The sequence below is a fragment of the Sus scrofa genome, chromosome 13 (genome assembly GCF_054392235.1).
Source record: "Sus scrofa isolate SSC_HxYL_T2T_F1_AM1 chromosome 13, Sscrofa_HxYL_maternal_Yorkshire_Landrace_v2.0, whole genome shotgun sequence".
NCBI lineage: Eukaryota > Metazoa > Chordata > Mammalia > Artiodactyla > Suidae > Sus > Sus scrofa.
Genome location: NC_139395.1, coordinates 30,421,389 through 30,434,146, shown reverse-complemented (window position 1 = coordinate 30,434,146; position 12,758 = coordinate 30,421,389). Strand labels below are relative to the sequence as shown.

Sequence of the window (12,758 nt, the reverse complement as noted above, 5' to 3'; positions counted from 1 at the left end):
TAAGTCTCTGTTCCAAAGAGAAGCCAAAATGATTTAGGGAATTTTAGGTACCTTACATAGTTCATAGCACAGACTTTTCTCTGGCTAGAAGGCAAGAACATGGCAAACCCACCCAGAGCCATTCCCTTCCCCTAAGTGTGGACTCTCCCTCCCCAATTCCCCTGCTTTGGGTCTCTATCCAGTGCTTTTTGCCCAAAGTCTATGCATGTTATCTGTAGAAAGGTTGGTCCAACACAAGTTGCTCTGTCATACTGAATGCAGAACCAGCTTCATTTTTGTCATGTGCATTCAGAAGGTCCAGACTTAAGCCTTTGTTCTGGCAAACTATTCAGTCTAGCATTTTACTGACTTTACGGACTTAAAAAAAAAAAAAAAAGGTCACCCTACCCATAAGACTCATTAGAAGAAAGCTGTTTCTTCCAGAAAACAAATCAAGAATAAGGAGTCAGGAGATTGCAGGAAGAGTTTGTCTCCCTTCTATGTATCTTTTACCCTAGGAGAAAGAATTTATTTTGAAGACTCCCTGGGGACAGGAAGCTATTTCTATGTTAATTATGGTAATACTCTGCCTAAACACTCTTTTGATGAAATTTAATCCCATTTTCTCTCTTCTTGTACTCTGTATACATTGATAGTATATTCCTTTCTTCCTTAAAATTACCCTTTATATACTTCAAGAGAATTAGGAAATCACTGTTTGGCTCTATCTTCTAGACTGAATAACTCTAATTCCTTTCTCCAATCCTAAACACTATTTGCTTCATTTGCTTTGCTGTCCTTCATTCTGAACAGCATTCCAGCTTTGAAAGTATCAGCCTGACCCTATGACTCAATAATTCCATTCACAGGTACACACTCAAGGAAAATGACTGCCTATGTCCACACAGAGAGTTGGACAAGCATGTTTTTAGCGACTTGAATCCAAGTATCCATCAACAGAAAAATGGATAAACATATTGGAAGATATTCAGACAATGAACTATTACAAAGCTATGAAAATGAAGAGCAAACAAATAATAAATGAAAGAAAACAAGGATGATTTTCAAAAACACATCGAGTGAAAAAAGTCAGACCCCCAGATTTCCCACTGTGGTACAACAGGATCAGCAGTGTCTTGGGAGTGCTGGAAGGCAGGTTCGATCCCAAGCCTGGCACAGGGGGTTAAGGATCCAGTGTTGCAACAGCTGCAGCTTAGGTTGTCACTATGGCTTGGATCCGATCCTTGGCCCAGGAACTCCATATGCCATGGGTCGGCAGGAAAAAAAGAACAATCAGTCCCTCAGGAACATTCCACATAACTCCGCTTTCACAAAGTACAACATGGAAAACTAATATATGGTGATATAAGTGAGAAGATTTGGTTACCTCTAAGAGTGAATGTGTGTATATGTAGAGACTGAGGGTAGGAGAACATTCACTTTGGCCTAGAGAAGGGATGAGGGAACTTCCTGGGGGAGATAGAATTGTGCAATATCTGGATGGGGGTGGTGGTAAGGTGGGTGTACCCATGCATGTACGTACAGACATATGTGTGCATGCATGTGCACTTGTTTGTGCGTGCAGATCAAAGCCAAACATTACTCAACAAAGAAAGCCCTCCTCAATGGTGAAAGACCCCTAAACTTAAAATCTGCAGCCTCTTATCTTCCTAACAGAATGAACAGGGAAGTCAAAACCTCAGGGACCCTCATGAAAATAGAGATTGATTTACAGCAGATACATGAAAACATCAGCAAGACACTTCCAGCTGGGAAAGTCCATCTGATGAAAGAATGCTGTCCACAGATGTTTCATAATATGTCCACAAGTGACTTAAAAATCATCAAAAACCAGTCATTAAAAATGCCAGCTTGACTGAATGCAATATCTCTGGATTCCTGATTTAAAACACCAAGTCGAAGGAGTTGTTATAAGCCTGGATAAAAGGACAAGGACATTGAAAGTGTGCTGATCCTATGTTATACCATGAAACACAATTAACCTTTGAGGTAATTAGTTGCGTCACAAGGAAAAAAGATTCATTAGGAAAATATAGCATTCTCTGAGAGTTAGGTAAAATAATGAATAAAAAAGGCTTAGTAAAATGTTGGTAGAGAGAAGAATAAGTAATACCTTAAAAATTTTGACAAAGAAGGCAAGAATAAAAATGGGGAAAGGACAGTTCCATCAATAATCGGTCCTGGGAAAACTGGACAGCAAAGAATGAGACAAGACCACTGTCTTACACCATGAACAAGAATTAGCTCAAAATAGATGAAAGACTTGAACATTAAGACCTGAAACTATATAACTCCTAGAAGAAAACACAGGCCATGAACTTCTTTCCATAAATCTTGGCAATTTATTTTTTTTGGATTTGACATCAAAAGCAAAGGTAACAAAGGCAAAAATAAACAAGTAAGACTACATTAAACCAAAATGCTTTTGCACAACAAAGGAAGCCAGCGATAAAATAAAAAGCAGCCTATTGAATGGGAGAAAATATTTTCAAATCATATATCTGATAAGGAGTTGATATTCCAAATATGTAAAGAATGCATATAACTCAATAGCAAGCAAAAAAAATTGGATTAAAAAATGGGCAGAAGATTTGAATAGACATTTTTGTTAGGAGGACAACATGAAAAGATGCTTAGTGTAACAAATAATCAGGGAAATGGACGTCAAAACCACAATGATCTATCACTTTGTACTTTTAGAATGGCTATTATCAAAAAGACAAGAAATCGCAAGTGTAAGTGAAGACGTGGAGAAAAGGAAACCCTTGTAAACTGTAGGTGGGAATGTACATTGGTACAGCCAGTACGGAAAAGAGTATGGGAGTTTCTCAAAAAATTTAAAATAGAACTCCCATATGATTCAACAATTCTATTTCTAGATATTTATTTGAAGAAAACAAAAACACTAACTCAAAAATATATATGCACCCCATGTTCACTACAACATTATTCACCAAAAAATACAAGATACGGAAGCAATCTCAGTGTCCATCGATGGATGAATGGATAAAGAAACTGTGGTATGTATGTATACATAATTCAGCTATTAAAAGAAAAGAACTATTGCCATCTGAAACAATAACAATGGACCCTGAGGACCTGATACTGAGTGAAATAAGTCAGACAAAGGCAAATACTACATGATCTCAGAAAACCAAGTTCATACATATAGAGCAGAGATCAGTGTTTGGCGGAGGGGCAGGTAAAAGGTGGGCAAAATGGGGACCATAGTTAATGACACTGTGTTGCATATTGGAAAGTCGCTAAGAGAGTAAATCTTAAAAATACTCATCCCAAGGTGGGGGGGGCAGATTCCCTAACCATGTGTAGTGACAGATGTTAATCAGCCTTATTGTGATGATCATTTCACAATATACACAAATATTGAATCATTATGCTGTATTTCTGAAACTAATATAACGTTGCATACCCATTACACCTCAATTAAAAATTAATTAAAAAAATAGAGGCCACATGGAAGACCATGAAAAGGGTATAAATCAGCTTGTTGTCTGAACCACCTGCCAAACGAGGCTGGTGGACCCTGGAGAGTTGGGCTTTTCTGTCTCTCTTGAACATGAGGACCGCTTGGAAAATGTTGGGTCCAACCTATTGAGATGACCATAGGGAATTTCACTTTCTTCAAATAAGAGAAAAATCAAGAACTAAAAAAATATTCATCTATGTAAATTTTATCAAATGACTGTAGGGTTAATTATCTCTTACCAATTTAATAAGTATTCTTATGGAAAAACCCAGGATTCCACAAAGAATCAGTGTTATCCCAAGCACTGCACTGGTGGAACGTCATTCTGACAAGAATATGCAAGCTTGATGGAGACTTACAGAAGTCAATCAGTTTCATCCAGGACTGTGGTCAGTGGCCAAACCCTTAGCCAGAGCCAACCTATTATCTGGCCACAAGTAAGAACAGATGTGAGTGCATGAAAGGAGTACTGCAAAACTATCTACCAAGACCAGAGAAATGATTCCAGCCATAACCTGCTCACCATGGGTCAACTGTACACCATGCACAAAGATGAGAATTTCTCATGCCTGGGAAAAACTTGGGAAACTCCAGAAAATGGCTGGTGGGAAAGGTTCAACAAGGAAAGGAACAGCTTAAGATGGTACCTGGATTGCACATTTGACCTGCTTTTCATCTCTGCTACCTTCCAAAAAACATCTAAGCATCTGGCCAGTGACCGGTAAGAAAACAACTTGTAATTGCACATAATACAAAACTCACTTGCATAGTTTCCCATTGTTGGAGACAGTATGCAACTTTGTGTGCTGAGTGCATTTGTGACAAATAGGAATAATGAGAAAATTGGTATATTTACTAAGCAGCTACATATATCAATGGATGTGAATGTGAATCCATAACTATTATCCACTGCCTTTTCCTCTGCACATATTCACCTCTAGTCTTTCTTTTGAAGAGGTGTTTAACTCCCTTTCTAAGGAAAATTATAATATTTCTTCCCAACATTTTTGAAATATTATTTTCTAAACCAATAGTTTTCACTGAGCATCTATTCAACGTCTGTTTTTTTTTTTTTTTTTGGCTTTTTGCCTTTTCTGGAGCCAGTCGTGTGGCATATGGAGGTTCCCAGGCTAGGGGTCTAATCAGAGTTACAGCTGCTGGCCTACATCACAGCCACAGCAACGCGGGATCCAAGCCACCTCTGCAACCTGCACCACAGCTCATGGCAACGCTGGATCCTTAACCCACTGAGCAAGGCCAGGGATAGAACCCCGCAACCTCATGGTCCCTAGTCGGATTCATTAACCACTGAGCCACGACGGGAACTCCTACTCAGGGTCTTTTATAACATTCTTTCATAAAATACGAGATGAAAAACATGGTTAGTCTTGGACTAAGAAAGTTTGGAAAGTGAAGGATACACTATTTACAAAATCTATATCCACATATGTCCTTGGTATAAGATTCAGTCCTATGGCTTTAAATAACATCTATAAACTGATGAATTTTATATCTTCAATTTACAGCTCAGACCTCTCTCACAAATTCTAGGCTCAAATGGCAATGATTAATATACATGGTCATTTATATATGGATGATGACAGCTAAATATTTAGTTACACATATATGTCTATAATGTATATATAGTCATCTACTAATTTTAACAACCCTATGAGGTAGGCAATATTTTTTTCTTTTTCATATTTTTTCCATTATGGTTTATTACAAGATATTGAATATACTTCCTTGTGCTATACAGTAGGACCTTGTTATTGCTCCATTTTATATAAATATTCTAGTTTGCATCTGCTAATCTCAAATCCCAATCCTTCCTTTCTCCTTGCCCTGTTCCCCTTGGCAACCACAAGTCTGTTCTCTATATGTGAGTCTGTTTCTGTTTGGTGGGAGTTCATTTATATCATATTTTACATTCCACATACAAGTGATCTTATATGATGTTTGTCTTTGTCTACCTTACTTCACTTACTATGATAATCTCTAGGTCCATCCATATTGCTGCAAATGGCATTCTTTCATTCTTTTTTATAGCTGAGTAATATTCCTTTGTGTGTGTGTATGTGTTTGTGTGTATATATATATATAATATATGCATACACACATTATAGACAGATTAGATAGATAGATAGACACACACACATTTTCTTTATCCATTCATCTGTCGATGGACATTTAGGTTGTTTCCATGTCTTGGTTATTGTAAATAGTACTGTTAAGAATGTAGGGTTTCATGTAGCTTTTCAAATTAGTTTTCATTCTTTTTCTGGATATATACCCAAGAGTGGAATAGCTGGATCATATGGTCATTCTATTTTTAGTTTTTTGAGGAGCATCCATACTTTTCTCCATAGTGGTTGTACTGATTTACATTCCCACTGACAGAGTAGGAGGGTTCTTCTTTCTCCCCTCCCTCTCTAGCATTTTTTTTTTTTTTTTTTTTTTTTGCAGGAGGTAGACAATGTTATCATCATTTTAAAGATTGGAATTAGAAGCACAAAGAAGTCAAATAGCATTTTCAAAGTAACAGAAGGTAAGTTACAAAGGCAGTCAAGTTGCACAAGCTGGTTCAAGATTTTACACTCATAAAACAATAGCTGTCATACCCACCTTTGTCTTGATAACTACACTTAGATGTTTAATAGACATCTGCAACTTACCATATCTAAAATTGAACTCCTGCTCTTTTCTCAAACACTTGTTCCACCCCAAATCTTGCCCATTACTGTAAATAGTGACTCCATCTTTCCAGTTGCTTAGGTCGTAGATTTGGACGTCATCTTCAACACTTATTTTTTTCACACATCCAAGCTGCCAAGAAATCTTGCCACCACTGTCATCACAAATGTCCACAATCTGACCACTTGCCACTGTCTCTACTGCTGCGGTTTTAAATGGATCCACCCTCCTCTCCATCCAGATTGTTATATTAACCTCAAATGGTCACCCTGTTTCTGTACTTGCTCCCTAAAATCTGTTTTCCCAGAGAGCAACCAAAGGGACCTTCCTAAAATAAAGTTAGAATATACAACTTAAAAAAATATCTCTATTGATTCCCTACTTCGTTCAGAGTAAAGCCAACGTGCTTCTAATGGCATACAATGCCCCAGCCAATCATCTCTCTGACCATAACGACATCCCTGCCTCCCCCACCTCTTCACATCACCTTCATACTCTTCATCCACAAGGTCTTCTTGTTGCTTTTCAAATACCCAAGGTACGTCAGGGCCTTTGCACTGGCTGTTTTTGTCTGGAATATTCCTCCCTTTTGTTCTCATGACAAATGTCCCAACCTCCCTCGAGTCTTTTTTTTTAAAGTTGAATTATAATTGGTGTATAATATCATATTAGTTTCAGGTGTACAACATAGTGATTCTATACTTTTATACATTATGAAATGATCACAGTACATCTAGTTACCGTCTGTCATCATCACAGTTATGGCAACATTATTGACCATATTCCCCGTGCTGTATAGCACATTCCCATGACGTTGTTAAGTCTGTACCTCTAATCCTTCACCTCTTTTGCTCACCCACCCCTCCCCTCTGGGACCACCCATTCTTGATCATTGTCTCATTTTCAAAGAGACCCATCCTCACCAGGGGTACTCAAGCCTACACCCTCCTTCGTCCTCCTCCAATCTCCTTTCCTTATTCTACTTTTTCTAAGCACCTAGCACTTTCTAATTCAACATGTATTTTACTTCCTTGTTTATTTTTGATTGTCTGCCTTCCCCAAGCAGGGTATAAACACCATGAAGTCCAAAACCATTTTTTATTATTATAGCCTAAGTCACAAGAATGCATGCAGCCTGCTAGACTATCAGACAATTAAGGTTTCTGAGAAGTCATCTATAATGGTTCTGTGTATTTTGTCCTTGATCTGAAAATTTTTCAAATGTATTGATAATAAACCCATTTTTTTCCCATAAAACACCAACTAAAACCTCATGATAATAGTGCTTCAAGGGAATAGTTTGGAGATGGCTAGTGTGAAAGATATAGGAAAAGCATATATAAAATTATAGGTAGCTTTCCAGGAACAGCCTGTATTATATTCAGGATGTAATTTGATAAAATTTAAATTATTGCATTCATAAACACCAAATAACTATCTTTAATGTATGATGTTGTTTATAGGAGGCCACAGAATGGGAACATGACAGATAAGATTCTGCATACCTATTTACTGTCATGTCCAAATTAACCTTGGTAAGCCTTTCTGAATGACCTCCATAGGTATACCCTATGTGAGCTATGTTTCATATCAACATTTTACAGTAACCCCAAGGTCAATTAAACTAAGAGATCATTGACGGGAAATAACAGGCAAAGAAAAAGCAAAAGATTGCTTATATAAGTGTGTGACACTATGCATTTATTCATTCTTTTATAAGAAATCAAGCATCCCGCATGCCATCTTAACACTAAAGGAATATTAAAGGGAAAGAATTTGGGACCAAGAGACAGGAGTTTTAATTATGGCTCTGTTAACTAGCTGTGGGACTTTGGGCAAGTTATTTTACTCAGGGTTTAATTTCTTTATTTGTGAAATGAAGGAACTGTAATAAATCTCAGATTGGTTTCAGGTTTAAGTCCCTTTACTTTTTTGTTTTTTTTTGGGGGGGGGTTTGTTTATTCCAATCTGATGAGAGGTGATCATCAATATTTTTTGTAGAAGAGGATTGCAATGATATTTGAAATGCCTTCTCACATGTTTGTTGGCAAGAGTTAAGTTGTTAAGATGTGATGATGTAAGAATTTATGAGTTTAAATTTCTGTATTGGAGCTATTCTAAGGCATGGATCCTATATGAAGCCATGGAAATTGTGGGTTGGTTGCTGTAACACAATCTATACATTTAATGATAACTAAATCGTTACCCTGTAATACATCAGACGGCTATTAAAGAAGGTGTGAATATGTACTTCTTATTTCTTAAAATAAAATGAAATCTTTTTTTTCATAAAAACAATCATTGCAGTTCTTTCAAGTGAAATTCATGAGAAGAACTATCCATCAGATTTCACAGGCTTCACGTCCTATATACCTGGAAAATGACATGACAATCATCCAGATCACTGCCTATGTCAGAGCATACTGTTGATTAGTTAGTTTTCTAGAGACTGAAATATTTGGCATTACGCATTAAATACTAGAATGGACTAAGAGGATGAAAGCATAACTGGTAGCCCCAAAAAGCTAACTATCTACTGCATTCTCAAAAACCAAATCCATGGTAGCTACTCATATTTAATCCTGGAAAACCAGATTTATTCCTGTGATGTTGGTCCAAAAAATTTTTTTAATGTAGAAATAAGAAAAATGAAGCCACAATTAGATAATTAAAGCTGATTAGTCATCCTACACTGATAAAAAAATCAAAAAAGATCTACGGAATTTCCACTGTGGTACAGCGGGTTAAGAATCTGACTTTGTGGCTCAGGTCACTACAGAGGTTAGGATTTGATCCCCTGCCTGGCACCATGAGTTAAGGATCCAGGCTGCTGCAGCTGTGGCATAGGTCACAATTGTGGCTTGGATTCATTTAATTCCTGGCCCAGGAATTTCCATAGCCATGGGTATGCCCATTAAAAAAAGAAAAAAAAAAAAAAGAAAACTAAATAAATGGAAAGATGTACCATGTTTGTGGATTATAAGACTCTACATTATTTAGATGACATTTTTATACCAAACTGATCTATAGTTCAATGTAGGTTTAATTAAAAATCCCAGCAGGATTTTAAAGTAGAAAGTAACAAGCTGATTCTAAAACGTATATGACAAAGTTCTCTAGAAGCAGCGAGTTAAGGATCTAGCACTGTCACTGCAGCAGCTTGGGTTGCTGCTGTGGCACAGGTTTGATCCCCTGGTCCGGGAACTTACACATGCCATGGGCACAGTCAAAATATTTTAAAATAAACAACAACAACAATGAAAATACAAGGGAATTATAAAAGCAAAAAAATTGTGGCAAAATAACAAAGTTTGATGACGCACACTGTAGGATATCAAGACTTACTATAATGTTACAACAAATAAGACAATGTGGTATTGAATAACGGAAAAAATATATAGATTAATGTAGCATAATAGAAAGTCCAGAAATAAGCCCACACATATATAGTCAACTGATTCTTGACAAGGTAAAAACGCAAATAAATGGAGAAAGGATAGTCTTTTCAATAAATGACATGGAAACAATTGGTTATAAACATACAGAAAATGATTCTTAACCTTTATCTTGGACTTTATATGAAAATTAACTGCAAATGTAAAACCTAAATCCACAAAATTAGTAAATGTATATCAAATCACCAAACTGTATGCCTTAAATATTTATGGTTCTTCATTGCCAAATATATCTCAGTCAAACAACAATGAAAAAAAGAAAAACATAGGAAAAAATCCATGTGGCAAAATTTCTCAGATATAATAACATGACACATAAAAGAAAAAATTGATAAATTGGGCATCATCAAAAGTAAGAAGTTTTACTTTCTGAAAGATACTATGAAAAGAATGAAAAGACAAGTCATACACAGTTTGAGAGAAAATATTAACAAATGAAAAATCTACCAATGGCCTTGTACTCAGAATGTATGAGGAATTCTGAAAACTTGATAATAGTAAATAACAGACAAACAATCTGAACAGACACTTCACCAAGGAAGACAAGTGGAAGGCAAAAAGCACTCTGCTTGCTCAACGTCATGAGTCATTAGGAAACATTAATTCAAAAAACCCCATAGTATAATACCATTACTATATTATAATGGGGGACAATAAAAAGAAAAGAAAGACACATAAAATAAAAATTATTGGTGTACACGCAGGGCACTTGGAAATTTTATATATTTGCTAGTGAAAACACAGAATGGTACAGCTACCATGAAAAACTGCTTGGCAGTTTCCTACAAAGTTAAATATACCCTTGACCATATGATTGAGCAATCCTATTCCCAGGCATTTATACAAAGGCAATAAAAAATTAGGTTTACAAAAGAACCTGTACAAACATGTTTATTATAGCAGCCTCACTCAAAATTGCAAAAAATTGGCAACAGTCCAAAATTCCTCCACTGGGAAATGGATTTTTTAAAACAAACAAACAAAAAAATAGTGTTATATCTATACTGTAGAATATTACTGAGCAATAAAAAGGTACGAGCAATAATAAAAATAAAAAATAAAAAGGTACATGCATTCACATGGATACGTTTTGAATACTTTACAGTAAACGAAAAAAACATTTAAAATGCTACATATATATTGTGTGATTTCATTTGCATAAGATTCTATAAAAGACACAACTAAACAGAAAAAACAATCAGTTGTTGTGAGGGACTGAAGTAGGCAGAAGGGCTGAGTCCAGAGGAACATGGAAAATCTGGGGGTGATGACGGTTAAGTGACCTTGTACATTTGTCAAAACTCACAGAAACGAACACTAAAAAGGGTGATTTTAACTGCATGAAGACTACACCTTAAGAAAAAATTTTGAAAAGAAATGATTATTCATTTTTCAAGACTTAGCCTTTCTATGAATTTGTTCAAACACACAAATATAACAAATCAGCTAGGAAAATTATTCTCCTAAAAACAGAAGCAGTGTTATTAAAAAAACTCTTCCAGCAATTCTAGGAGTAAACTTTACAAAATGTATTCTAGGGAGTTCGGAAAGATAAAGAAGGGACATAAATACGAAGTACAGTAAGAGAGACTTTGAAAGTCACCTTAAATAAGATAATGAGGGCAAGCGTCCCTACAAATCACTTTACATCTTGGAAATTTACTCAGGCAATTCAATGAAAACTATTCCACTCTTTAATTAATGGAATACGCATAAATAGATTTTTAGACTTGTCTGTGAATCCTGCTATTAAAATGTATCATTGCAGTATAAGAGCTACACAGTTGCAGGTTGGTTTTGAAAACAGGAAAAGGTATAGTAACAGCAGCACAGTATAAAGATAAGGATAATGGCGGAAATGTTGTGTGTTAGACAAGAACTATCTGATCTGCTCTCCCCCTTATCTGGACCCTTCCCTGACACCATGCATGCCAGGATCATTGCAAACAGAAGGTCAGGTGCAAGGATAAAGGACAAAGTATTCTTAACAGAGAAAGGCAACCCTGTGTAATCAAAACATTTCATCTCCACTTGAAAAGTAAGCATTATCCTGCATTCCTCTCCCATTTTTATTGGATTTTTCAAGTCATTTATGAGGATGGATTACTCAGAGTTTCCAAAAGAATAATACATAAAAAACTACCCTCTGTGTGTAATAGCAAGTCTCCTCATACATAAGCAAAAAACAAGATCCAGAAATACATTTGCTTCTCATGTTGGGAAATCAGGATGTCATATTTTTCAGTCAAGAACTCACCAGAGAAAGGAAAAGAACTATGAGGAAAAAAGAGTCAAGAGGCTCTTCTTTCTAAGCCCCGCTGTTTATAATGCTCTTAAAGAGGTGTGTATACTGCGTAACCTTGATGACTGAAAGCACAATTAGCCATCAGTTCTTTATTTAAAGAAAAAACCCAGGTGGTCTCCTAGCTCACATTCAATTAATGGAAAATTTTTCTTGATCGCTATTGGAATATTTTCCCACCAAATTCTTTTACTGGGCAGCTTTGCCAGCAAAGTGTCAGCCTACACTGTGATTCAGTAGGCACAACTCCGTCCATGACATGCCATGGTGTTGGCTGACACAGTCTCTGGCAGTAGGTATCCTACACTCTGCCACAGCAGTTCAAGTCCTGGGCCCCCAACACCTTGGAGCTACCCACTAAATCTTCAAATGATGCTCTGTGAAATTGATTCAAATATAGCATGTGCTCATACATAGTTTCAATAAAATATCTTCTGGAAAAAAATAGAATCTACTTATGTGGTGAAAGCACAATTTAGACATCTATCACTCGCGCATTAATTAATTCATTCAATTAATATTTATTGAGGACCTAATAATATATTCCAGGTACTATTCTAGGAACTGGAGAGAAAACAAACACAGGCCATGCCCTCTAATGGGGGAGACAGGCATTAAAGAACAAAAACAAAATAAATAAGGATCAACAGGGAAGATAAGTAGGACCACTGAAAGCTTAGATCATGTAGCAGCAGTCCAGTTGAAGTTCTATAACCCATGTACAGCTTAAGAGTTTTATTTTTCATGCTGCCAGTAAAAGACATGCAGAGCTAACCAAAGAGATTCTGCCTACACCTTTTCTTCTGATCCTTGTTGAATT

At 36.3% G+C, this 12,758-nt stretch overlaps 2 protein-coding genes across 13 annotated transcripts in view; one reads left to right on the top strand and one right to left on the bottom strand.

Annotated features, from left to right (window-relative positions):
* Positions 1–12,758, bottom strand: part of RBMS3 (RNA binding motif single stranded interacting protein 3) — a 1,488,242-nt gene that overhangs the window by 798,022 nt on the left and 677,462 nt on the right. The gene's annotated exons all lie outside the window — the stretch shown is intronic.
* The window catches only part of LOC106507985 (uncharacterized), a 93,180-nt gene that overhangs the window by 49,128 nt on the left and 31,294 nt on the right, over positions 1–12,758 (top strand). The window contains exon 3 of the mRNA XM_084987405.1: positions 5,954–6,035. Within this exon, the coding sequence (XP_084843531.1) occupies positions 5,954–6,035 (82 nt within the window). The remainder of the gene's footprint in view (positions 1–5,953; positions 6,036–12,758) is intronic.